Genomic DNA, 26,136 nt, shown 5'->3' with positions numbered 1-26,136 from the left:
TGTGCTCAGCTCTGTAGTCTTAACAGCAGTGCTAATTCCAGTAAGTTTGCTAGTCTATCCATATGTGTGAATGTACAGAGACCATGAATAAGAACAGGGTGACTGCCTGCAGTTGTAGTTCTGCAGTTGTTTGTGCAAACACACAACTCCTTCTCTCCTTCCCCACTTTAGTGTGCTTGAAGTTTATCATATGACTATTTTATAGGGCCACTATATTGGTCAAGAATTTGAGCTGTACCCCTGTTGCATCTGCATGGAAGGGCATCTACTAAAAATCTAGTTTAGCAATCTTCCCAAATGCATGTGTGTATACAAACGACAACCTGTTACTATTTATCTTTGTAGAAATTGAATTAGAGAAAATATATGAGAAAAGAACATTGCTTTTGGAAAACATGGAATTAAATCTGCAAGAGCTGAAAGACCTTGCAAAAGGTGGTGTAAGTGGTAAGTAAAGTGTTAAATTTTAGTATGTTGTGCATTCCTGCTATTGGGCCTAGCTTGGGCACCTGCCACCCAATCAATAAAAATCAATACAAATCTGAGGTTCTGCCTCCCCTAACAAAAGCCTGCCCCCACAACAAAAATCCTGGCTATGCCCATGTTTTGAGAGTTATAACCAGAGCAAATGTGAGACAGAAGTTGTGTACTCCTGCTCCGTAGAACTCTTTGTGTTTGAAGCCATATACACGTGACATTCACTGCAATTCATATCTATCCTGTAGAGTCTTTAGAAATACTGCTGTTTGATGCATTTTCCTTTAAACCAGTTTTCATAAAATGCACTTCTCAGTTAAACTGAGGTGTGTACATTTAAGATAGTCTGTTGAGTAGGCAATCTGGTACTGTGGTATTGATGCTATTGAGTACCACTTCCTAAGATAATGCTATTTTTTATTAATAATCTTTATTAATTTTCATTTTGTATGTCCAAACAAATGCTGTAAAGAAAGAAAAATATGACCAATAACAGAAAAAGGACAATTGATCTTACTTGAATAGTAGATTTATTAGGTGGATGATAGGGTATTTGGATTAGGCTGTTCCTCTTGCATGAGACTCAGGCAGGATCAAAGTATTGTGGGAGGTTTTTCAGACTTCAGTTTTTTTGGACTTGCCAAGCAGGAGCATTTTCAGAAGAATCTAAAAACCAATTAAACATACGGCCTACATGGGTAGATCTTACTGATAACCCTTGAAAACCATGGCTCTTGGAATGGGAGGAATGACTTGAAAGATTGTGAGAAGCAATAGATGACCACGCTGGGTTTAGATGCTTTGTCTTTTGTTTTACTTTCTTATGTGTAAAACTACTCAACCTCAGATATGCAGATGATACAACCTTGATGGCAGAAAGTGAAGAGGAATTAAAGAACCTTTTAATGAGGGTGAAAGAAGAGAGCGCAAAATATGGTCTGAAGCTCTACATCAAAAAACGAAGATCATGGCCACTGGGCCCATCACCTCCTGGCAAATAGAAGGGGAAGAAATGGAGGCAGTGAGAGATTTTACTTTCTTGGGCTCCATGATCACTGCAGATGGTGACAGCAGTCACGAAATTAAAAGACGCCTGCTCCTTGGGAGAAAGGCGATGGCAAACCTAGACAGCATCCTAAAAAGCAGAGACATCACCTTGCCAACAAAGGTACGTATAGTTAAAGCCATGGTTTTCCCAGTAGTGATGTATGGAAGTGAGAGCTGGACCATAAAGAAGGCTGATCGCCGAAGAATTGATGCTTTTGAATTATGGTGCTGGAGGAGACTCTTGAGAGTCCCATGGACTGCAAGAAGATCAAACACATCCATTCTTAAGGAAATCAGCCCTGAGTGCTCACTGGAAGGACAGATCATGAAGCTGAGGCTCCAATACTTTGGCCACCTCATGAGAAGAGAAGACTCCCTGGAAAAGACCCTGATGCTGGGAAAGATGGAGGGCACAAGGAGAAGGGGATGACAGAGGACGCGATGGTTGGACAGTGTTCTCGAAGCCACAAAACATGAGTCTGACCAAACTGCGGGAGGCAGTGGAAGACAGGAATGCCTGGTGTGCTCTGGTCCATGGGGTCACGAAGAGCTGGACACGACTAAACGACTAAACAACAACAACTCAAGCCTTGCAGAAACTCTGAGGAAACCATGAAGATTTTCCATTTGCTGTGAAAGCAGACTGCGGGAGGGAAATAAGCAGCTGAAGGGCACTGTTGATTTCAATATTACTGTAGGCAAGATGTGCTGCAATAGTCCTTTGTGCCGCTGAAATGGACAGGACTCACTGACATCTCTCCTTTCCGCCACTGCTGCGGACAGGAGGAAGATGATTTAATGCTGTGTTTTCTGTTGACTTCTTTTTTTCCCAACCAGCAAAATCACAATTGTTGAAGTAAAGCCGGTGTGCTGAGGCAAAGTCCAAAGGATGCTGAGGCAAACACGCAGAGCGGCTGTTAGTTGACAAAGCGCATGGTTGCTGCATCAGGCAGCCCACGCTGCAAAAATCATTAACGAAAATGATCCAACCACTGAAACAGCAGCAACAAGAACATAAAAAACAAGAAAGGAACGAAGTAAAAAATAGAAGTAAAGCAACTGAACACAGAATAGCGAAAGACCTGTAGCAAGGAGAAAGAGTGTTTTGTTTAAACCTTGACGGAGGACACGTAAAAATTGTGGGACGTCTACCTCCCACAGTTCTTTGCTCCTCTCTGAGTCTTGTGCAGGAGGAACAGCCCAGTCTGAATACTTCATCACCCACTGTCATAAATGGAACAAATCAAGACAATGTTATTTTAAATTGTGTTTTGTTACAATTTTATTGATTGTAGAAGCTCTGGAGCCAAGTGAGGATTACCAATTAAGATCCACCCTCTATTGTGTGGGCAGGTAATCCCTCCCCCTACCTGGCCTGGTTTCCCTGGCAACGCTTCCCCCAGGTGGGATTGGACAACTCACTGGGGTAGGCGGGGACCTCCAGGTATCCCACCTGAGGGAAGGCAAAGCCTATGCTGATGGGGCCACTCCAGATCCAGGGCTGCACGCGTCCCCGCAAAGGGCGCCCCCCGTTTTAAGTGGGGAGCGGTCATTGTTACAATTTTATTGATTTTTCTACATACTCTTCATAAAGTCTCACATATAGCATGTACAGGACAACATTGCACAACCTTTAGAGATTTAGACAGCACTCTAGCCTGTGTCTTCAAGCAGCTCATATATATTTATTTATATGGGCTTACCGCATCCAATTGCTTTTGATGCATAAAATCTTTGCCAATCTGTCACTTGGGTACTAATGATTTCTGTCCACCTCTTCTCTTAGATACTAAAATGAATTTGTACAATGTAGCTGGTAGAACTATTCTGCAGCTATCTGGGCACATGGCATTTAAATTTAGTCTCTTTCAGTGCAACGTACCCTCTGTAACAGCACTGTTTTTTAAGTTTACTTTTGTAGAGAACAGTTCTAAAAATGTAATTAGTAACTATCTTTTATCCAGAGAAGAAAATACAAGTGATAAGTGAGAAAAGAAACCGTTTGGTTTCTAGTTTTGAGGCAATTCTTCAAAATATGGAAGAAGCACTTAGGTTAGACCAAGGAGCAAGGACAAGACCTGATGGTAAGTCCAAAACAAAATTCCATGGAAATGGTACTTCAGAGACACTGTCACAATAACTTCTGATTGCAGTTTGCTTCCAACCTAGAGCATTTTGTTCTACAATACCTTTTCTGAGGATAATGTTTATTGACAGTAAATGCTGTTATCTCTTGATTTTACTGTTTTATCTTTTGTAAATCATTTTGAGGGTTTTTTTTTACAAGCGAGCAGGGTATAACTCTTTATTAAATATATAAATAAATACATAAATAAATATCTCTATCCTCACAATGAGAACACAATCCTGTTTTCATGGAAAACCAACTGAAAGGATTACAGGTTGCAGTGGCGTAGCGTGGGGGGTGCAGGGGGGGCTGGCCGCACCGGGCGCAACATCTGGGGGTTAGGGTAAGGGGGCGCAAATCCACGGGTTAGGGGGCGCAAATTACTTGCCTTGCCCCAGGTGCTGACAACCCACGCTACGCCACTGACAGGTTGCATTTTCTGCTGTTCTTTTCTATAGCTCTGAAAAGTGCCTAATAGGACCTGCCACTTTATTCCATCCTGCTATTTCAGAATTCTCTTTGCTACAGAATCTCAATGTTATATGATTCCAGTTTTAAAGGAAATAATAAATAATAATAAATATTGCTTTCTGTTATTGAATATAACCATTTTTACATTTCCTAGAGAGAAATATAAGTGATCTCATAGAACTTTCCAATCTAGAATCAAAACTGGATGAGATGGAAAATTTAGGAGTTTTTTCAGGCTTTCAACTGGATACTATAAGTGAGTAAAGAATTAACACCTTGTATATACAGTAGCATGTATTCCAAACTGGATTTAGGCTGAGGTTTGCCTTTTTTAAAAAACAACTGGTCTATAAAGAACACAATATATTCCTTAGTAGATAAATGCAAAAACCACTATTATATATAACAAAACATCTTTAAAGACATTTTTTTCTTCATTTAGTTCATTAACATCTATTTTATTTTGTTAGGGAAAAAAATGTGCAAACTAAAAGAACAAAAAAAGAAATTGATTAGTAAATGGGAAAAATATTTTCTAGAAGAGTATCCAGAAGGATATATACCTGAACGTAAGTACAAATATGATTATATTATTGGGTTATTGGCAATTTTAATGTCTTAAAATTAATTCCTGTCAAGTATTTTTGTTCACCTGTGAATGTTAGTCAAGAAACAGAATTTTAAATACATTATAAACATGCAACACCAAATGACGCCAAAGGGTATTTTTCTTTTGTTATAACAATTTAATTTTTTGACTTATTTATAGTGTTTTTTCCTGTGTGTAGATCCACCTCTGGTCAATAATATTCTGCTTCTTCAGGTGTATCTGAAGAAGTGTGCATGCACACGAAAGCTCATACCAAATTCTGCTTCTTGTAAGCCAAGGATGGGGAACCTCCAGCCCATCAGGTATTTCTGGACTGCAGATCCCCATCATCCATGACAATTGGCTATGCTGATTAGGGCTGATGGGAGATATAATCCTACCACGTTTGGAGGGCCACAGGTTTTCTCATTCCTGTTGTAATCCTTCTTTTCCATCCTCTTTCCTACCTAGTTTACTGTAACTGTACTAAAAATGTTCAGTGCTGTTTTTCTAAAAAAAGAGGTTCTGGAACTCATCATGAACACATCCCTTGTTCTATTATAATGACAATGACACCCATCTGAGAGGTGCTGGAACTGAGTTCCAATGAGTTCTAGCTGAAAAAAGCCCTGAGAATGTTCAACACAACTACACGTGTCTTCAACTTTGGGGCATTGCCTTTTTTAATTCCCTGCTACCAGCTTGCAGATATAACATGTAAATGTATTGTGATAGAAGGTGAGCTAGCATGATTTACTAATCATTATTACCTGTTAGTTTTTCTTCCCTTCCTTACCATGCTTCCAGCTGCTTACTACCTCCTCCCTGCCATGGGGAAGCCCCACCCCATAGCTTCTCATAGTAACTGTATCTTGGGATTCCTTTGAAGCAGCTCTCTTCAGCATTCCCTCTCCTACCTCCTTGTGCTGACTTACCTGATGGAATGCACACATTCACCATAACTTCTGTAAGTTAATAGGTGCCAGGTGAAAGCACTCCTCTTCTCCCAGGCCTTTGGGCAAATTAAACTATCTGCGGCTTTTAAATGTGTGTGTGTGTGGGGGGGGTATTTGGTTTGCATTTTTGTGGTTTTACACTGTACACCAGGGTGTATGGGATGTTAGGGGAGGGGTAGTACCTTTGGTAGGGGAATCATCGTGCTCCTTCTGGGGTAGTTTGACCACCTTTGTCCCCCACCCTGCACTCAGCTCTCACCTGTGGCTCATAGAAGCTGTCAGCATGCAACAGCAGCCACACCCTGGGAAGGGCTTTGACTGGCTGGCTAAACCAGATGAGAGTAGTAGATGGCCTCAAACCATTGTTGAATTAGGGACTTTCCATGCATGTGAAGGCAGGCTCTTGTGGATTGAGTAGCTGAGACCAATTGTGGATACGACAGTCAAGAAAGCAGCTTCTGCACAAGCTGTAGAGGGAAGTGAGGAGCAGGTGGGGCTCATCAACTTGGGAAAGTAGCCCATCTAGGAGAAGGAAAACTCTGATCCTAAACCTCTACTGCCTTCCAGGATATATTTGGGAGAAGAAACAGCTAAGGAGTAAACCTTACACAAATCAGGAGTGTAGGCTCTAAGATGGTTGGATGGTGCCTTGTATGCCTTCTTCTGGCAGCTCCTGCTGCCCAGCTGGTGCCAAACACATTGCTCTGCTTTCCTTTAGACCACATCAGTGAGGCTGAGAGGAAGGTTTTGTCACCTGGGCAGCCTAGGACCGCCATGCACACTGCCCAGGTTTGAGCATTGGGAAGGTCACTTCAGAGCTGCTAATGCAGTAATTTGACTTCACCTCTGGAGATGCACTCCACTGTCTCTTGAGACAAATGGGTGCCAGCAATACTGTAAGCCACTGTGTGATCCTTGGACAAATGATTGTATGTAAATTTAATAAATAAAATAATAAATAAAAATACTTACCTTACACAAAAGTACTGTGCCTTCCCCCAAAAGCTACATCCTTCCTGACGTTCAAAACCTCTTCATTCTTTTATCTTTATTTTCAAAGGCCCAGTCTACATATTACATCTATCACAGAGAAATGTCAACAGATGATGGTGATAAGTTGTTATTGTATACAAAACACCATTAATGTTGAAGGTGTTTTACAGAGTACAAAAGGTCACATGCCTACCACAATGGCATCACAATCTAAAATTCAACATGGGATACAAATGAAGAAGGGAGGAGAGAGTGGAGATGGGAGAAACATGGGAAGAATGTGTCATTATAGTAGTTACATGTAATTAGACTTAGTTACAGCATGGTATGTGAACCAGGGCAACCTCATGGATACAGTGGCAGTTGAGGATAGGTTTTAGGTCAAAAGATTGGTTCTGGGAGGCAATTCTAGACATATGGCACAGCATGTGAGAAAAGTCAAAATTGTTTAAGAGAGCAGGGAACCTTTGGATAATTGAGAGTGGAGAAGCTCTGTAGCACTGGTAAACATGTACTGCTTTCTCATCACATGGAGTGCCTCTGTGGCAGTGCCTTATGCTTTTGGATGGGATGGCACTGGCACAAAGTTTTATTTATTTATGATTAGTATTTGTTTAATTTATATCCCACTCTTCCTCCCCAAAGGAGCCCAAGGCTCTTGCCTCATGTGAAGTTAAATTAAATTTTTCACTAAAGGTTTGCTTTTGTTTTTGAAGCCACCAAAAAAGACAAAACACCCAAAGGATTAGCTGGAAAAGGTTTGTTCTCATATTTGCGATCAAGTATCAAAGATCTGCAAGAACAAGGCATTATTCGGCAAGATAGCATGTCTGGTAAGTATTGTAGTCAAACTTTCTGTGTTTCTTTGAGTTTTCTGAACAGATAGACTAGGGCAGGCTAGGGCTAGACTAGGGCAGATAGACTAGGGCAGTGCATGGGTTGCATTAAAGCTCCAAAGAGCTTTTGTGGTCCTTCTATAATGCTGACAAAATTTGTCATTTTAAATAATAAAAATAGTTGTTGCAGTTGTTAATTAAAAATCTTCTTATTGCGTCTACGGGATCCCAGCTATGATGCCAGCCTTCAGAGGGCTCTCAGCACCAATAGGCCACTCTGCTATCACATGGGCACATGCAAGCCACCTCATTATGGGGGCAGTGCTGCTTTCTTCCTCTTTCCTCTGCTGCCTCCATTCTCCTCCTTTCCCTCTGCCCCTCTTAATTTTTTTTTAAATGTTCATTACCACCATGTCAGCCCCATTTGCTAGACACTTGGACTTTGAAAGAAGGCCAAAGGCAGGGGTGGCACGTTCCATTTCAGTGCTCTGAAAATGTATAAAACATTTATTTTCTGCCTTCTTGGTCTCCCTTTCTTTCTGCTGTTCTTCTAGTTTTATTTTAACCTGCTATTACAACGAAGGTGTGCAAACTAGTTTTTTTGGGGGGGGGTTCAGGCTGGTGAGCAGGTATTTGGTGAGGCTAGGTAAGAAAGTTTTTTTTTAATGTGTGTGTTATTTTCTGTACTCCATATGGTCTTAAATTGCTGCTTTATTTGTTAACTTACATCCTATTGGGTTTTAGGATCTTCTTGGTGTTCTTATTTCAAATATTTATTTATTTCTGCTTTAAAGTATTTGTGTGCGTTGGAGCAGTCAGTTGGAGCAGGTTGGGGTGGGGGAGTTTGTTTTGTGCTAGTTAAGGAAGATGCAGGCACAGAGTTCTGTGCTTAGGTATGTATATGAATGGTAAAAGCAGAGGGGGGGTGGTATTATAGCTAGGAGGGTCTTAGAAACCCTTCACTTAGGCACCCTTCTTCCTAACAGTTATATTTGGTGTTCTTCAAGACACACAAAAGGTAAAGGAAGTTTAGTTAGTCTATAAAAACAAAAAACCCCAAACAAAATCCATAGTCAGGAAGCCATGACTGAAGTTTCAATCATCCCAATCCCACTTAAAGGATGCAAGGGACTTGGGTTTGATTTATTGGGTCTCTTAAATTTGTGTGTGTTGGTGCTTTATTGTACACCTGTACATCTTTTCTGTACACCTGAGTGAAATTTGAGCTAGGTACAATTAGTTATTATTTATTTATTACCCACCCTTAAGTCCATAAAGTAAGTATATTTTTCAATAAAAACTGAAAAGTAGACTGCTCAGAAGTTTTCTAAACTTAAAATCACAAAATCATAGAATGGTAGAGTTGTAAGGTACCTGAGGATCATCTAGTCCAACCCCCTGCAATGCATGAAAATGCAGCTGTCCCATATGGGGATCGAACCTGCAACCCTGGTGTTATCAGCAACATGCTCTAACAGGCTATCCAGGAATAAATTCAAATTATTTTTCTTAGAGGTAGAATTGGATCAGCTAGCAAAAGAAAAAAGAATTGTGGACAGATATTTTGAAGAAGTTCCAATAGAATTCCTGCCTTCAGAGGTTGCTGCTTTAAGTACACAATATGAGGGTGAGTGGGAAGAATATAATATAGAAGGATTAACATATCTGATGGTCTTGTTTAACAAAATCCAAGAACTTATACAGAATTGTTTGACCCAAGGATATAACTGGGGTTTTTTTCTGAATGAGGAGCAGTCACAGGAATAAGACTTGTAATATATTGTAATATTACAGTACATTGTAATAATAATCTTTGCAGAACAAAACCCCCAGAAAAGGGTTGTTAATATATTCCACAAAATGTGGTAAAGATCACTGGCTTAGAGCTTAGATAGTTTTAAAGGATCGAGGAAAGAATGAATAAATATATTCACCTACATATTCCTGAGCTCCTGATTATTAATATGTAACAAGTAGCAAACTCTGCTCATTACGATCAGCAAGGGTGAAGTCTCTTTTGCAGGAAGCATTAGCACCAGTAGCCCTCCTCTCAAATTACATACTGCATTTACTTTAGCCCATGGAATTCATTGGTTGTCAGACTCAGAACCAGATGTATCATTAGGCAGAATAAGACAACCATTTCAGGTGACAGATACTTTGGGGGAGGGGTGAGAACACGGATGCAGCAATGCCCTAGCTGTCCTCTTCTGTTGGTGCGTGGCTTTGGAATGACCTGCTGCATCATTGTGTAACCAAAAATCATGGTGAGACAAATTGCTGTTTTATCAAGGAACTAATGCTTGATTCTTATTACATCTGAGCAATCTGAGCTGAACAAATTTATATTCCAAACCAGGTTATGTTGTCATCATGTCTAACTTGGCGTTCGAAGAAAATACAGTCGTACCTTGGAAGTCAAACGGAATCCGTTCCGGAAGTCTGTTTGACTTCCGAAACGTTTGGAAACCAAAGTGCGGCTTCTGATTGGATGCAGGAAGCTCCCACAACCAATTGGAAGCCGCAGAGGCCCTGTTGGATGTTCAGCTTCCAAAAGAACGTTAGAAAACTGGAACACTCACTTTTGGTTTTCGATTGTTTGGGAGCCAGAACGTCTGACTCCCAAGGTGTTCGGGAGCTGAGGTACATCTGTACTGGAGGCTAGCAACCCAATGATTCATTGCAGTTTTCTACTTTTATGAATAATAGAGCTAGTGAATAGGTTTTACGGTCCAGTCGACTCTCATCTTTTGTGCAAGTTATGTTCTAGGGATAGCATGTAAAGCCAAAATGACATATAGTCAAAACAGCCCTTTAAACACCAGAAAATGGCTTGTAAAAAGCACAGTGCAGCATTTACTGGTTCCTGGCGACTGCATTACTTAGTCTGTGCACTCTCTAACTGTACTTCTAAACACTCTCTCTGCACCTCTGAACACTCCCAAGGTGAGTGCAATGAAGGGTGGGATTGCTGATGTTTTCCCTGCAATACCCACCCCCCCTTTTCCCCAGCCAAGCACATAAAGCTGAATTCATACCAGTTTAATGTGCATAAGTTGAGAGTCAGCTTTGTAAGAAATCTAACATTCTTTATCTGTTGGAATTGCATGCAGAATGTGTTTGACATGTACTGGTTCCACCTTCAGAAAATTTTCAAAACTTGTACACTTTTTTGTTTTGTGTAACTGCAATTTACTCTACTACTTCTGGCTGGGGCTTTCAGAGACTCTGAAATATAGATAAGCCCCTGTGATCCTATATAGTTCCTGTGATTAAGTATATTTTATTTGTTTTATCTTATAGATGAGAAATCATTAAAACGAAGGGCTTTGGCTGCAAAATTGGAGGCAAATATAAGAGATCTTCAATCTGCTCTTCAAGTAGATAAACTAGAAAAACCTAAATTTGAGTGTGAGTGCAAAGGCAAATTATATAGCAGACACATCTTTTGCTCAGAAAATAGTTAATTACACAGTCTTTTGTCCAGGGCTTTTTTTCAGCTGGAACTCACTGGAACCCTTCTGGCCCCTCCCAGTTCTGGCCCCTCCCAGTTCTGCCCCCTCCCAGGTGTGTGCCATTGCCTTTATAAGAGAACAAGGAAAGCACCTTTTTCTAGAAAAAATATACTGCTTTTGTCAACCAGTAGATAAAACTATAAAACATGGTTAAACAATGTCCCACAGTCATCAGAGTGTTGGATCAGTTGCAAGAGGAAACCATCTATGTCAGCTCTTAAATGCCTGCTGAAAAATTTGTTCTACCAATTATAGCTTTCCACAATGGTTAATTGTTGTCTCCTGTTTGGAGTAGGGAGGGATTCCTGGGAGAGTTTCTTTCTGATTTGTTTCATCTCCTGTCTCCTGTTTCTTCAGCTGTTCAGTATTGTGCTTCAGTTATGACCTCTCCTTCAGGGTTTTTTTAATAAAAAAAAAGATATTATGGCTTCTTTTGTTCTTCTATTCTGGTAGCCCTTCCCAGATTGGGAAGATGATCCACATTTTTGGATCCTGCCTGCTGTCCACAGGGAAATGCTATCTTGAAGGTTCTGGAGTGTGCTCCAGGAGTCACAATGAACAGGAATTTACAGGAAAGCCTCCCTTTCTCTACTTCCTCAGCTGCAGGTTTATTTTATACTTTGCATTGATGAAGCTGATGTATGTTCTATTGTAGCAAAAGGAAAAACAAAATAAAAAAAGTTGAAATGTAATAGTAGAGAGGTATTAAGTGGCTAGCTGTTTTTAGTCAAGGTTTCATGGGTCTATCTTGATTGAACACCACTAGTGACTTCCTCCTGCCTCTCAACTCTTTCATTTTCAGCATCTTATTTACTTTGTCTTTTCTTTTGGGAAGGATTCCAGGTCCTGGGGATTGGATGGGGGATCAGTTAATCTCTTCAGTGCTACAATGAAGCAACTTGAGGTCACATGCAGCAGCCCAAACCCAAGATGTGGTGTGGTATCCTGTGGCCACAATGGCTCCCACCATATGAATCTGTATTGCTATGATATCAAGTATTTAAATTCTCCACAGCAGGGTTAATCTACAAGTGGAATATTCAACTGCTGCAAGGGACTGCAAGTTTTGCAACATGGTTGTGTTTTTTAGGGGGACGGGAATTGTATATTGGACCTATTTCATCTTATTCTCTCCATAACATGTAAATAATCTCTCTCAGTACCAAAAAGCGTTTTACGGACAACAGGCAAACGGAGACTTAGTTCACTTGAGCCATCAGATCAGCTCGCATTGAGACCACAACTTTCAGGGCTGCAGATACACATAAGTAAAGTACCTGGTAAGTACAAAACGTGTTATCTAAAGTATCGTGTGTGCTTCCAAGGATGCTCCTTATACTGTGCATTATTTGATATGGTTACTGAGGACCCGAATGGGTTGGGTTATGACCCTCGTCATGTGACGGTGGCAGGAGAGCAAAGAACTCTGGGAACTCTAATCTTCTCTGTCAGCTAAGTGTTTTTATCTTCAACAACACTTTATTTTTACTTCTTTACTGTTCCCTCCTATATCCTTTCACTTTCTAGTATTGTGTGTATGTCCATTTTCAAACTTTACTCCTTTGTTTTCTTTCCTCCGCTGAGGTTAAATAAATAAAAACACACACAACCCCCCCCCACCCCTCCTGCTTTCCGTTTTGCTTTTGCTTTCCCTTCTCATTTCCTTGTTTCCTCTATTTGACTGCAGGCAAGGTATTTTTTTTTTTTTGTTTTATTACTGATTATTTTGGATCCTTGAAGTGCCAATGGTTTTTCTATCATGCAACCATTGGCCTTCTCAACTGTCCTCTTCCATCACCAGCTCCTTAGCAACAGTTGCTGCCTCATTCCCGTTGTGCAATTCCTCAGCAGCGTGTTCTGCTTTGCACACAGTTGCCTGTTTATAACAGCTGGTGCTTGGCAAAACATTACATTTCACAAAGGGTGGGATATTATGCAGTTGCAACAAAAGAATAAGGAGAATGTTGTTTGTGATGATATTATACTCTCAGATTTTTTCCCCTAGAACAAACATTGAAGGCAGGTTGAAAGATTAATAATGAGACAGGGAGTGCATCATCAAATTTCTTGCTTCATTTGGTTCTAATTGTCCATTTGAAATATATATATATATTAGACAGAATGCATTACTAGGTGTGTTTTTAAGTTTGCTTTATTTGCTATGTATAAATATTATTTTGTTGCCTTGAATGTCTATTTTGATATGAGTGGAGGAATATAAATGTGAAAAGTTTATTTACACATTAAAAAATATAACGTATTCAGAAAATTAGCATGATCTTACTGAAAATGGTTAAAAGTGTCTTGTATAAAAGTAATATGAAATTGCAAGGCTGCAGTCAAGGATTTTTGTTATTTTTGTTATTATCTTTCACTTAGTGATTAGTTTGATTGAAGCTGGACATTTAGGTTCATGAAACAGAGTGCATGTTTGTAATATGCCTGTTCACTCTGAACTCACACTTATGAAATCTATGCTTGGGCACAGCTAGCTTCAGAAATTTCTAGAATGTAGGCAAAGTTATTGATGTTTACCCTTCTCTCACACAAAGGAGAGGTACTTATGCCTTAAGAGGCGGGGTTTTTGCCTTCCTTCTTCTCAGGCCTCTTCAAGCCACTGTGTGGACAGATACCATGGGGTATTGCAGTTATTGAGGTTACTGGCAACTATGTCACAGCCACTAAATGTCAGATAGAAGACCAGATGGATCTAGTCGAGAAAACTATCAAAGGGGGAGGAACCTGGTAGAGAAAATAAGAAGAGACAATGGCTGCAGCAGTGGTTCAGTTCAGAATGACCATTTTGCAGACATGGAGCAATCTATCCCATGTTCTGTCCTCTCTGGATAAATTATCCTGCTATCAGCATTATGAACAGTGTAGACTATTGTCTTGGGACAAACTTGATATGGTGCAGTAGACCAATTCATCATAGACAGATTATTCAAAGTGCCCATATTATGATAGTAGAAATTATTCAGATGTCCAGGAGAATAAGCCCTCTGGTGGAGCTTGTAGTTAATTGAACAGCAAAATTATTGTTGCTCCTTACGTTTAGTCAGAATTTCCTTTCTTGTAACTTGAATCCATTGATTTGGGACTTATCCTCCAGAGCAGGAGAAAACAAGCTTGCTCCATCTGCGATATGACAGCCCTTTAGATATTTGAGGATGGCTATCATATCTCCTCTCAGTCTCCTCTTTAACTGGCTATATTGCTTTGATATATTCCAATAATCTTCTCACAGTGGATAATCTAGAGAAGAACCTTGCCTATAATTTGTATAATGTAATTCCAACCCCCACCTGTGGAGCCAAAAATGAAAGCCTATACAGGTAGAGAGATAACAGAGACTGAACTGAGGAAGAAGATTTGAAGATGTTTGTTTAATATTTGTTGCCTGGTAGATCTTTTGTGAATATAGTTCACTGGAGAGATCCCCTCTGCTATCATGTTGGTTTTTCAAATTACTTGAGCAATTTTCTATTTTTAATGCAGTTCCATTAGTTAAGGCTCTGTTTGGCGTCTGCTGCTTTCAAAGTTATCAGCTGGATGATTGCCTGAGGGAGCAGACCAGTCTTCACTGCTTTTTGTATACACATCTGTAAATTACACTGAGCTATGGGTTACAACTCAGTTGCTTTGGACTGGTACTATAAATAAGTCAAAGGACAGCTTACCTATCAGGATCCAGCTGACTATAGTAGAAAATCATTTTTCATGTATGGAGAAAACTTATTTGTGTCAACAGTTAACTTTATGTATGAATATTTTCCTCCCCATTGTGCATTGGGAACATATAGTGGCAAACAGAATCAAGCATGATAGCAAAACAGTAGATGCAGGATATGATACGACAGTCCAGGAGGAACAAGACCAACTTCTAAGTAAGTCTTATACATGCTTAGCATGCTCCCATGTAAAATGGGACACTGTTGAAAATCAACTTTAAGGAGGTAATGCACATTTAACCATAGCCTTTATTTTGACAAGGTATTAACTCCACCCTTTAAAACATTTATATCATTAGGATAATATTGGGGTGAGGAATTTTTGAATCTGATGGGTGGTGGTTGAACCTTTTAGATAAACCACCATGTGCAGTCCCTTCTACAACATGCACAAGATCAGTGGGTATAAGAAAATCTACTGCATCCTGCTGCTAAAATTATGTGTGCACATGGTACTTACTCCAGCCAACAGAATCTCAAGCATATAGAAGGCACATAGTCCTGATATCACCTGGTGGGGATTTGGTACTGACAGCACTGTGGGAAACTTAAATATTTCCAAGGTAAATTATTAACTGTGCTGTTGAAGGACCGCATATTTTGACAGAGAACAAATATACAAGAAAATATGAAATAACATATCCATTAGTCATGCAAATATTACTGTGCAGTTTAAACCTTATTTTATAGATTAAAAACAAATTACTTGGTATCTTGTATTCTTTGCAATTTATTGGTTGTGAACTGTCAGTTGTTAGGCTTTATATTAATAAGCCCTTTTCCCTGTCTGTCTTTGCAGAGAGGGACATAGAACTGGCATTAAAAGGACGGCATCTGGAAGAATTTCCAGAGAGCAAAGTATCTTTGCCACAATTGGATAGTTCTTCTTACCTTCATGCAAATTCACACAGACTTGCTTGTAAGTAATGATTAGTATACATGATGGGATATGGGCTTGATGAGTGAGTAAAATATGGGGTCCTGATTTAGGTAGAGAACAATAGAGTATTAAGACCAGTCAACACACAACCTGCCAGACAAGTGTAGATTAAAGCATTTTATTATTTAGCAAGAAAAATACTACCAAAGCTTAAACATTTAAAAGGAGAAGACATTTTTACAACTCTGGAGGTGGAACCTCTCAGTCAGAAGAGCTTAAGACATACATTTCATAGTTTCAAAGCTTCTCTAGACCTTGGCTTGATGATGCCAAACTTTTAGTTTTCAAGTTTGGATCTCACCTCAACCAATCAGATTCTGCTGATGGTGCAGAACTGGCTAACCTCTCCTATTTTTATGTCTTAGTCTGCTTGTTAAGACCCTTACCTCCATCTGATTACTTAACATACCATATTTCATATCCTGTCCAGAAAAATATAACAAACACTTCTAATTTCACTAGATCAATTTGAAATTCATCCTTCCCCCTTTCCAGAAGCATTTAATCACCAGACAAGCTGAAACTTTCAATACCATTTACAAATTTGGTAAATGTAAAAGCCTAAAAGCAGTTAGCAAAGATTACCCACCTGCAGTTTTGGATAGTGGATATGCAAGAAAAAATAAATGTTTTTAGAATGTTTTTTGAATTAAGTAAACAATTTGTTTTGTTTCAGTGGAGGCTGCAATGCAAGAAATATTAGAGTTTAACAAGAATTTACTTCCAAGCCATAGAACAAATCTGCAACAAGCATTGCATCTTGCAAGTTATCAGTTACAACAAAAACAGCTACAACAACAACATCAAGCCAATGCGCTTGGTAAGGAATGGGTTAATTGTGTACAAATATGGCATTCAGACTCTTTGTTACATTTCCAGTTACCCTGTGAGTATGCTGTTATCATGAATTATTTGATTATTTTAATCAAATTTCTGTGCAAATATTTTAAATTACTTACATCTTTTTTTAAAAAAAACCACTTTAAAGTAACTTTTTTCTGATTATTTGAACTGGTGTCTTCCTGAATACACCCTTGCATCTCCTTGCAATGTGATTTTTAAAATTTCTAAGTTATTTTTTAAAACTGAGATGTTAAGATGTCTTGATGTTAAGATGTTAAACAGAGATGTCTTGATTTCTCACTGTATTTTATTCCTCCCATCTCCATTTAAATATTGTCCTATGTCTTAGAATGCTTTACTTTCAAAGACCACCCAGTGCATTCATAATCATGATGATACCTCCCTCTAGATCAGTAAGCTTTTCATGGGAAGGGGTGGGGGGTACCCTGTTCTCCAGACTGAATCTGCCTGGTGCGCAGTAGAGTCTATTCAAGCTCCCAAGAGCTTGACTTTTCTGAGCTTCTTATCCCTCACCAGCCCAACACATCCTTAACATGGATGAGAGGCCATTTACATAGGGATGGGAGGGGGCAACTGTTGATCCACAACTTGAGTGAAAGCTTTGTATTTTCATGGCTTGGGCAGATACGTGGATTGGGCTGTGTGTGACAGCATAGTTACAGAAAGACAAACTGTGGCAAGATGCTCAGGCCTGCTGCAGCCTTCTCAAGTACCGCTGCCATAATAAAGACAAGACACAGCAACACTGAATAGAAGGGCTGTTTCAGTGTTTGTCCATTTCACTCCTATCCATATAGGGAAGGCAAGGGCCAGGGCCAGAGAGACACCATCTCCTCAAGGAACAAGTTCTATGATGGCACACTTTTTAGCATTCATGGAAAGACCAGAAACCTGCAATGAGATGAGCCAGAGGTGCAGATCTTTGGGGCACTAAATTCATGTGAAGTGGGGGACATGAGACACAATTTCATTCTGCCAACACTACTTCCTTTTTAGTTTATGGGGTTTATCCAATGGAATGGGTGTTCACCCTGTCACGAGAAACTAGACAGGAGCAGACTTGTGGCAAGTAGACTGGACTCCCTCAGTTTTTCCTCCTGTCTAGACACAGACAGTACATTCCTCCTGGCTCTCCTGACTCAGCTAGGTTTTTTACTAGTTTCTGAACCCCCTTTTTTTCTTTAGGTTTTCCTTATGGTCATTTTTGTTTTACAGTTCTTTGTCCGCATGTTGTGGTTTCTTCCACACAAAAAACTTTCTGTTGCTCTGTACGTTTGGTTGTTCTTCTTATTTGCCACCCTTCTTTTATTCCTTAGTTGTTTACTTACATTACTTATAGATAAATTTTCCAGAACGGTTGCCCTTGCCGTGGCGCCAATGGTCATTCAGGCATGGCAGCCCTCTTTTGGTGCACTCTATTTCTTTCCCTCAGCAGCCTCAATGGCTGCCACCATTTATCTCAGGTCAGAACTGTATTTATTTATTTTGTTGGTGTGTGTGTGGTTGTGTCCTACTTGTGTGACTGGTAGTGTGGCGTTTGTGTTCTCCTGCCCTGATTTAAAAATGGCTTGGCCACCTCCTCCTGGTTTGCTTTTTTTTACACCGGCAATGGAGTGAGTGTTCCTATTATGTCCCTGCCTGACTGCTTCTATTTGCCTTTGATATTGAGCCCTGACTGCCTCCTGGTTCACTTTGGAGGCGACAGAGTGCCTGCCCCTCATCCTTATCCTCCTGGTTGGCAGCTGTGACAAGGAGTGTGTGTGTAGCTGCTGTTTTCCTCCACTCTCAGTCCACGGTGTGGCAAACAGTGTGTGGTTTGGCATAAGGCTTTTGCCTGCCTCTTTTCTCCTGATCCATGGAGTGCAAACCTTTGGGGCTGAATTTCTATAATCTTCCTCTTAACGATAAGAACAACAAACATTATCTTCCCAAAACAGGAGATGTAGAACACCATTGCTGTTCATTACTGTAGCTGGAAACCTGAAATGCTAACCAGAATATATGGCTAGATGTCACACATTTTTTTCCATTTAAAAAAACTATTATTTTTTGCTTTCTTAGGCTTGCTTTTCATTAGAATTATTGGATTGTTCTGTCTCTCATGCAAACTGTTTTGTGTTTTAATTTTCAGCTGACAAGTTCAGAAATATGCCATTATTTCCCCCACCACCACCTGGGACAGCTAGGTTCCAGGACTATACTATACCTGTTCAAAAATCAGGTAACCTATAAAGTTGGCTGTATAAAAAAAATATCCCAATTTGGGGGGGGGGGAGTGTATCTCATTCATACTGTAGGTTGCATTTGTTCTAGTAAAAACCATGTTTGATAGTAATGTTCCAAGGGAAGGGCATGTTCAAGGTGTTATACAAACAATTACAACAGAACTTAATTCATAAAATCTCTGAACAAAATCCTAGCATTCCTAGCTGAAAATATACTCCTCAAGTGTCAAAGGTCAGGGTAAAGTAGTGGATCATGGCATGCTGTACAATTAAGGTACCAGACACACCTCTGTGGGGACGGAGTCCCGCAATTTGTGGACCACCACAGAGAATGCCTTCTCCTGGGCAAGCACCTCATGAGGGTTTATAGGGAAAGAAGCGGTCTTTCAACTACTATTTGGGGCCTGAGTCATTTAGGGCTTTAAACACTAATGTGAGCACTTTAAATCAACCCAGGAAACAAGCTGGTTCACAGTGCAGCTGTTTTAATACATGGGCTATATGAGATCTAAATGAAACCAGTCAGTAATTTTGCTGCTGCATTTTAGACCACTTAAAGTTTCCAAGTCATATTCAAGGGCAACCTCATGTAGAATGCTTTGCAATTATCCAATCTGCAAGTTACCGTGTTAGCCAATTGCCCTGTTAAATTTATTGTCCCATGCTGCCTCAGAAACTAATAAGGGAGGGAAATCATTTGACTCGATAAAGAAGATTCTTTTTGCTTTCAATCAGTGGTTCCCAACTTTTTTTGGCCATGCCCCACCTAAGCATCTCTAAAATCCTGATTCCCACCCCACCCCGTGACACATACCGCTAATTCTTATTATTCCAAAAGTATACTCCTATGCACATGGAGGAAGCCTAAAAGGCCATTAGCTTGGTCTAAACAAGCTTCAAAATTGCCCCCCTTAAAAATCAAATTGCCCCCCTGTGAGGCGTGTGCACCACTTTGGGATCCACAGCTTTAGATTTATTAGGGAATGGCAGACTGTGTCTCTGTAGTCTACTTGATACATTTATGCATTCATAGTCTCTGTCACACTGTAGTCACCAAAAATTGTTATATAAACTGTTTCCATAAAAGTGATTATAATTATTTTTGATCAGTTACAAAGACATTCCTGTATTCAAAACAACATTGTGTTTTTATATATTTCCTATGCAGGATGGGAAACAAACCAGTTACCACAAAAAGACTACCTCCAAAAGCTTGCATTATTAAAACGAAAGATTTTGGGGCCAGAGATGAAAGGTAACAAATCTCAGTGGAAAAGGGTTCTATATTCACTTTTGATTTAAGAGGGCAGGTTATCTTCTAAAATTCCTACAAAATGTCAAGGGAGGAGAAAATGTCTTTGTGTGGGTTGGCAGAATGAAAACCTCATACCACTGAAAGGCAAGGAATTTCTGGCAGCTGCAATTTCTATACTGCACTTTGCAGGGCAGTTTACAATATAAAAACACCAGAATACATAACATAGTAATAAACAGAAACAATACCTCCACCTACTTTAAAAGGCCATAGAGTGTTTAGTTAGCCAAAGGCCTGGAAGAAGAGGAATGCTTTTGCCTGTGCAAAATGAAGGCTCCTCAGATGATGATCCTGTTAGATTTGTAAGTCAGTTGGCCCATAACCTGTTAGACTTAGACCATCTCACACTCCTGCCAAACTGCTGCTGAATCTACTACACATACATATATTCCTTAGAAAAAGGGAGGGTGGATGAGGCATGCTTTAGGCTTGGACTGTCTCTAACAACCAGACATGGGGGATGGGCTGCTCAATACATGGCCCAAGCAGTGCAATTTCACATTTTTCTCCAAATTACACGAACAGATTGCAGGATCCAGGCCAGTTCATATGGGGAGAAGTGATCTGAGGTATTGCAGTCCTGAGCCATTTAATACTTTATAGGTCAAAACCAGCATTTTGAATTTAGAAACTAATTGGTAGCCAGTGCAGTCAGGCCAGGACTGGTGCTATATACTCAACCTGCCTTGCCCTGGTGAGCAACCTGGCCACTGAATTCTGCACCAGCTGAAGTTTCTCATCTGTCTTCAGAGGTGGCCCCATATATAACACATTGCAATAATATAATCTAGATGTTACCAGAACATACATGACAAGTGGCACTACCTTCGCAACATATGAAAATGTTAATTTTCATATTATGGCAAGTCAATTTAATACTATAAAAAACTAACCCTTTCAAGTATACAGATAAAATTAATAAATATCAGGTAGACTTTCAAATGGTATGACAAAGTAATGTGGATTTTATTTTGTTTTGTTTTAATAGGGGGAGGTCCTTCATCAGTCACTCAGGGAGATGTTCAAGATCAAGTAGAGGTAAGTAACTATAGCTTACCCTAGAAAAATTAACATTTGTGAGATTAAGCCGGAGGACATTCCTTGGTAGGGATGACTCTTCCTATTGGGTCCTAAGAGCCTTTTCATCTTCTCTCCAAGAGGAGGAGTCCTTCCCATCAGACTGACCCTGCCTGTGGTCAATGAATCTGAAACTGATGAAACACAGATATTTTAGAGTTATCCTGTTAACAAAGCATTCAGTTCACAATTGCAGCAGAGCATTCAGTTCACAACTGCAGCAGGCAACAGATAGCAAAATGAGATTTGCATATAGTAATCTAAAATGTAATCTTAAATATAGGTGGATTAACTCAGTTGTAAGTACCCTGAATAATTGTGTTTCATTTTTTAGGACCCAATTGTTATTTCTGGAAAAGGATGCAACCCCTACAGAAAAGAAACCACCTTCCCAGTCATAAAGCAAAGTTCAAAACATAAATGACCTTATTATTGCGTTTTTAGAGACTGAGTCAGTGATGCAGCCATCTTATAAAATTCATCTTTGCTGAACTGTGAAAAGGAAACATGAAAACCTATGCTGTTGTATGAATTTGTTCTGAGAACTTAATTGTACTGGAACAGCAGTTAAAATATATGATACCTGAACCACCAATGCTCTAATAGTAGTAATTTTTAAAAATTGTTTAGCAGATCATAACTAGGTTATTTGTGACCAAAGCTACGTACATTTTTATCTGGCTATGGTACAACCAACCCCATAACCAGATGTTTGAAACCAACCAGATCCTTCGCCCTAGAATTGATCACAAAACACAACTAGATGTTAGAAGTCATACAACACCAACAGGGAGTGAGTATTGCTGTAATTCATGTTAGCTAAAGAAATTTGCACTATACACATGGTTAGGTAGCCTAGTTATCAATCAGTTTCAATTATGCTAAGTAGTAGTCTTGGTTCTTTGGATATGGGGGATAGCATCAGCAATATTGGATTTTATGTTCCTGAAAAATAAAGGTAGCTTCTCCTCCACCCCATAACAGTGGTGGGAAACCTCTGGTGCATAGGCCTAATTAGGCTTGCTAGACCATTTTGTGCATCCTACACCCAACTTTTCCTGGCTTGACATCAAATATGGTGTCAGATGTGATAAAGTTCAAGGTACAGTTAAAAGGAAAAATGAGGACTACACTCTTAAGTATGCTCCCAGTTTTTCCTTTATATCAAATGGCCATGCTTAACTGCCTGGCATTTGAATGCTCAGTTTCAACTCAGTGATTATTTCTACCTTCAACACTCACAAAGATCATCTACAATTCAAATATATCAGGCTACTTGGTCAGCCTTTTCCAGTTGGCACACCGACAGTCACTTACCAGTACATACAATGACAGTGCCTGACTTGCTCACCTTGCTGCAAAGTGAACTACATAGATGTCTCAAACCAAACACTTTAAAGAGACAGGCCTCTGGCACATCCTCTGTTTTATCTTCCACGGGCCACCCGCCACTTTGGTCTCAACCCCTTGTGAAATGTTTCTAAAGGGAGTTATTCTTCAATGTCCTTCAGTGGCTAATCATTTCCCCTCCTGCCTGCAGGAGTTTCCCTTCAAACCACTATAACAAGTCTCCCTCAAAGTTATGTATTTTAAAGTTCTTTCTCTTATGGCAGTTAGCTCAGCTCAAATATTTTCTGAGCTGGGAGCCTTATCTGTAGCTAAACATTTGAGCACATTTCATAAAGATAGGGCAGTTCTGAGGATGGACCCATCATTTTTGTCTAAGGTTTGTCAAAGCTGCATGTGCAGCAAGAGGTGATCCTACCTTCCTTCTGCCCAAATCCTAGGCATCCGTTAGAAAAGGCTTGGCTCTCATTAGATGTTCACAGAACAGCGAATGTATAATGTACATAAACAGAACAAAGGACATTAAGTCCACTGAATCCCAGTTCAAATCCTTTCACCCTTCCACAATGGGTAAAAAAGTGTCTGCAGCCACACTCTCTAGAGATGGATCAGGGCATACATTGATATGTCCTATGAGTTGCTTAAACCTCCCAGATCAACAAATCTGGCAGTGCGTTCCACAAGATCAGTGGCAACAGTGGCTGCCTTTTCTTCTAATGTCTCTTAAGTAGAAATCATTAGAGCAGCAACTGGTCTGTTCCTAGCAGTATTATGAGGCACTATAAGATGGGCTTGTTTGCATCAGCAGAGACCACCTTTGGTCCTGCATCAGGTCCTGCCTCATTAATTATGTTGCAGGTGGACCCACCCTAATAGGGAAAGCCACGGTATGTCCCAACCCAGTGATTGCACAATGACTGACTAGTATGAGTGGTACTCACCTGCAGAGTAGATTTGTGAGGTCATCACTGGGGCCTTTCACTAATATGGGCTGCAACTGAAATTCTTCCTATATAGCACAATGTTATGGTTATTATATTTTGAGTTAAGCTATGGTTGATATTATTGATATTGTTGGGAAGTGTGCTTTTTTGCTTGTTTTTTCCTTACTTGTAATGTGAGAGTCTGATGATGGTACAAGCTTGGCAAGTCTGCAAACTGGGAGCCCACCCACTTCCCAGAGCTGTTCATTCCTGCCTTCGACACCAGAGGGAGCCATAGCCCAACACAGTGAATGCATGGTGACCTCACAAATCTACTCATGTGAGTACCAATCATACATTTTCTTTCACTGTGCTTAGAATGCACTCCTGACTTTTCTTTAAAAATTGTTTTATGCTATTATGATATGGCATGCTCTGGTCCATGGGGTCACGAAGAGTCGGACACGACTAAACGACTAAACAACAACATTATGATTGTCTGACAATGATATTTTTATTATTCTTACTGTTGTTATTAATTTTTTTAACCACCCCTCATCTGAAGAGCACAGGGGAGTTCACTACATAATTATGAACTGCTTTGGGACCCAAGAGGCCACAGATATGCTATTTATTCAGAATAAATAAATACTTGCCCCAAAGCAAGTCCAAGTTCTATAGTGATTACTCCCAGCATTAATTCTGCAGCATTAATTCACCAAACAAGTAAATATGGCTTCAATCTTAAGCCCCATCTGGGAGTAGCAGGGGTAAGTAGGGCCTACTCAGAGTAACCAGGATGGAAGGTGGAGGCAGAGACAGATTTTGCTGTAGCAGCTCTAGGCCATCACAGGACAGAGGCCCAGAATGGGTTCACTGCCAGTAGCCAGACTAGTTTAGGAACCAGCAGGTCCCTTAGTGGCCCATTTCCACCCCCACTCCCCAAAACACCCTGGTACAGGGCTTTACTGGCTAATAGAGCACTAGCAGTAGGTTCCACTTGCCCTGCCTTTGGCAGGTGCAGTGAGGATCTCTGGATTCACATCCCATGTCACACACCCCAGCATGGTGGATCAGGGCGTAGGATTGCACTTCAAGTGTCAGTTTCCTGCAGCAGTTGGAAAGAAGTATGGCGTAGCAGTTTCCAGCAGCTAGTCGTCTTTGGTAGGAGATAACCACATTCAAACCTTGCTCAGCCATTTAGCTCCCTCTCAGCCAATAGCTACTTTGCAAGTGAGTGTGAGGTTAACCTCTTTCTGAGCTAATTTTAAGTGTTGGAAGAAAAGGAAACCACATAGAGAATTATTAACAGTTTAAATGCAATATGTTACTCAGAAGTTGTGGGTGATGGGAAGAAGGGGGATGGGGAGGAAACCAGTAGAAAGTCCATGTAAGAATATGTTTGAACACAACTGGTTCAAACTGCAGTTAATTGCATTGGACTGAAAACATCAAATCCAGGCTTGTGATGTGAATGTCTTAACCCACATGTGTGTCTACCACTTATGTATTTCCTCAATATACAGCTCCGAGAGGGGTAGGACCCTTTGCATGGAAACACTACATGTGTCTGTTAAAAATATGTGTGGCTTTAATTCTTATGCTAAATAACTTGCACACCAGGAATTAGAAAAAGATTATTACACTTAACTAAAAGAGACCATGTGTTTGGATGCTGCTTCAGAAATCAATATGACTATTCCTTTGGGGTTTAAGTACAGTTTGTCTCCCACTATGTTCTATGAAGGGACACGGGTGGTGCTGTGGGTTAGGCCGATCAGAAGGTTCGAATCCCCGTGACGGGGTGAGCTCCTGTTGCTCAGTCCCTGCTTCTGCCAGCCAACCTAGCAGTTCGAAAGCTTGTCAAAGTGCAAGTAGATAAATAGGTAATGCTTCAGTGGGAAGGTAAATGGCGTTTCCGTGCACTGCTCTGGTTCATCAGAAGCGGCTTAGTCATTCTGGCCACATGACCCGGAAGCTGTATGCCGGCTCCCTCGGCCAGTAAAGCGAGATGAGCACCGCAACTCCAGAGTTGGCCACGACTGGACCTAATAGTCAGGGGTCCCTTTACGTTCTATGAAGAGGACTTCCCGAGTGAGGTAATAATGTAACACTCATGTCTTTTGTACCATTGTTTACTTATTCCTGCTAGTTTTTTCTTCTCGAGATGACTTTGATATGAGCTTAATTTTGGGGGAAACACAACTTTATCTCTACAGTTCCTGAAAGCAATCTTCATAGTCTATTTGAAGTCTGCTTCCTGCCAGGAGGAGGTTGTTTACCAATCCTTGTATTGCCAGGTAGATCTAGGTTTCTGATATTTTCTACAACTCATTGGGGTCAGGCTGTTAGTTGCTCACTTAGAGGTCATCTTTAAGATAAGAGCTTGTACCAGGGTCACAGCTAGTAACAAGTCTAGACTGGGCCCCATTGTTACACAAGAAACTCTTGCCACAGAAGATATTGCAAGAGTGAAATTTGGTATCACTTTTCCAGGACACAACAATGCACATAGACACCATGGGGCTATAGTTATGTCAAAAAAGTAACATGGACATCATCACACACAGGTCTGGGCTACAAACTCTAATGCTAAACATTGCATTTACTTGGAAGTAAACCCTGTGAAAATTAATGGGAGTCACTTCCAAAGGGTGATGCAGCCTCTAAGCATGTTCATTCAGAAGCTTCTGAGATTAACC

The 26,136-nt window shown here is 40.3% G+C and overlaps 2 protein-coding genes across 2 annotated transcripts in view; one reads left to right on the top strand and one right to left on the bottom strand.

Moving 5' to 3' along the window:
- The window catches only part of CCDC7 (coiled-coil domain containing 7), a 139,935-nt gene extending 118,176 nt beyond the window's left edge, over window positions 1-21,759 (top strand). Inside the window, exons 65-79 of the mRNA XM_083704491.1 lie at window positions 346-447; window positions 3,489-3,608; window positions 4,278-4,379; window positions 4,594-4,692; window positions 7,378-7,494; window positions 9,011-9,124; window positions 10,801-10,908; window positions 12,173-12,292; window positions 14,816-14,899; window positions 15,543-15,662; window positions 16,360-16,503; window positions 18,679-18,768; window positions 19,941-20,027; window positions 21,076-21,125; window positions 21,499-21,759. Of these exons, the coding sequence (XP_083560617.1) occupies window positions 346-447; window positions 3,489-3,608; window positions 4,278-4,379; window positions 4,594-4,692; window positions 7,378-7,494; window positions 9,011-9,124; window positions 10,801-10,908; window positions 12,173-12,292; window positions 14,816-14,899; window positions 15,543-15,662; window positions 16,360-16,503; window positions 18,679-18,768; window positions 19,941-20,027; window positions 21,076-21,125; window positions 21,499-21,588 (1,547 nt within the window). The 3' untranslated portion in view covers window positions 21,589-21,759. The remainder of the gene's footprint in view (window positions 1-345; window positions 448-3,488; window positions 3,609-4,277; window positions 4,380-4,593; window positions 4,693-7,377; window positions 7,495-9,010; window positions 9,125-10,800; window positions 10,909-12,172; window positions 12,293-14,815; window positions 14,900-15,542; window positions 15,663-16,359; window positions 16,504-18,678; window positions 18,769-19,940; window positions 20,028-21,075; window positions 21,126-21,498) is intronic.
- The window catches only part of LOC310827983 (integrin beta-1-like), a 437,041-nt gene that overhangs the window by 373,168 nt on the left and 37,737 nt on the right, over window positions 1-26,136 (bottom strand). The window lies entirely within an intron of this gene.

The sequence above is a fragment of the Podarcis gaigeae genome (genome assembly GCF_964106915.1).
Source record: "Podarcis gaigeae genome assembly, chromosome: 12".
NCBI lineage: Eukaryota > Metazoa > Chordata > Lepidosauria > Squamata > Lacertidae > Podarcis > Podarcis gaigeae.
This window is presented reverse-complemented; position numbering and strand designations above follow the sequence as displayed.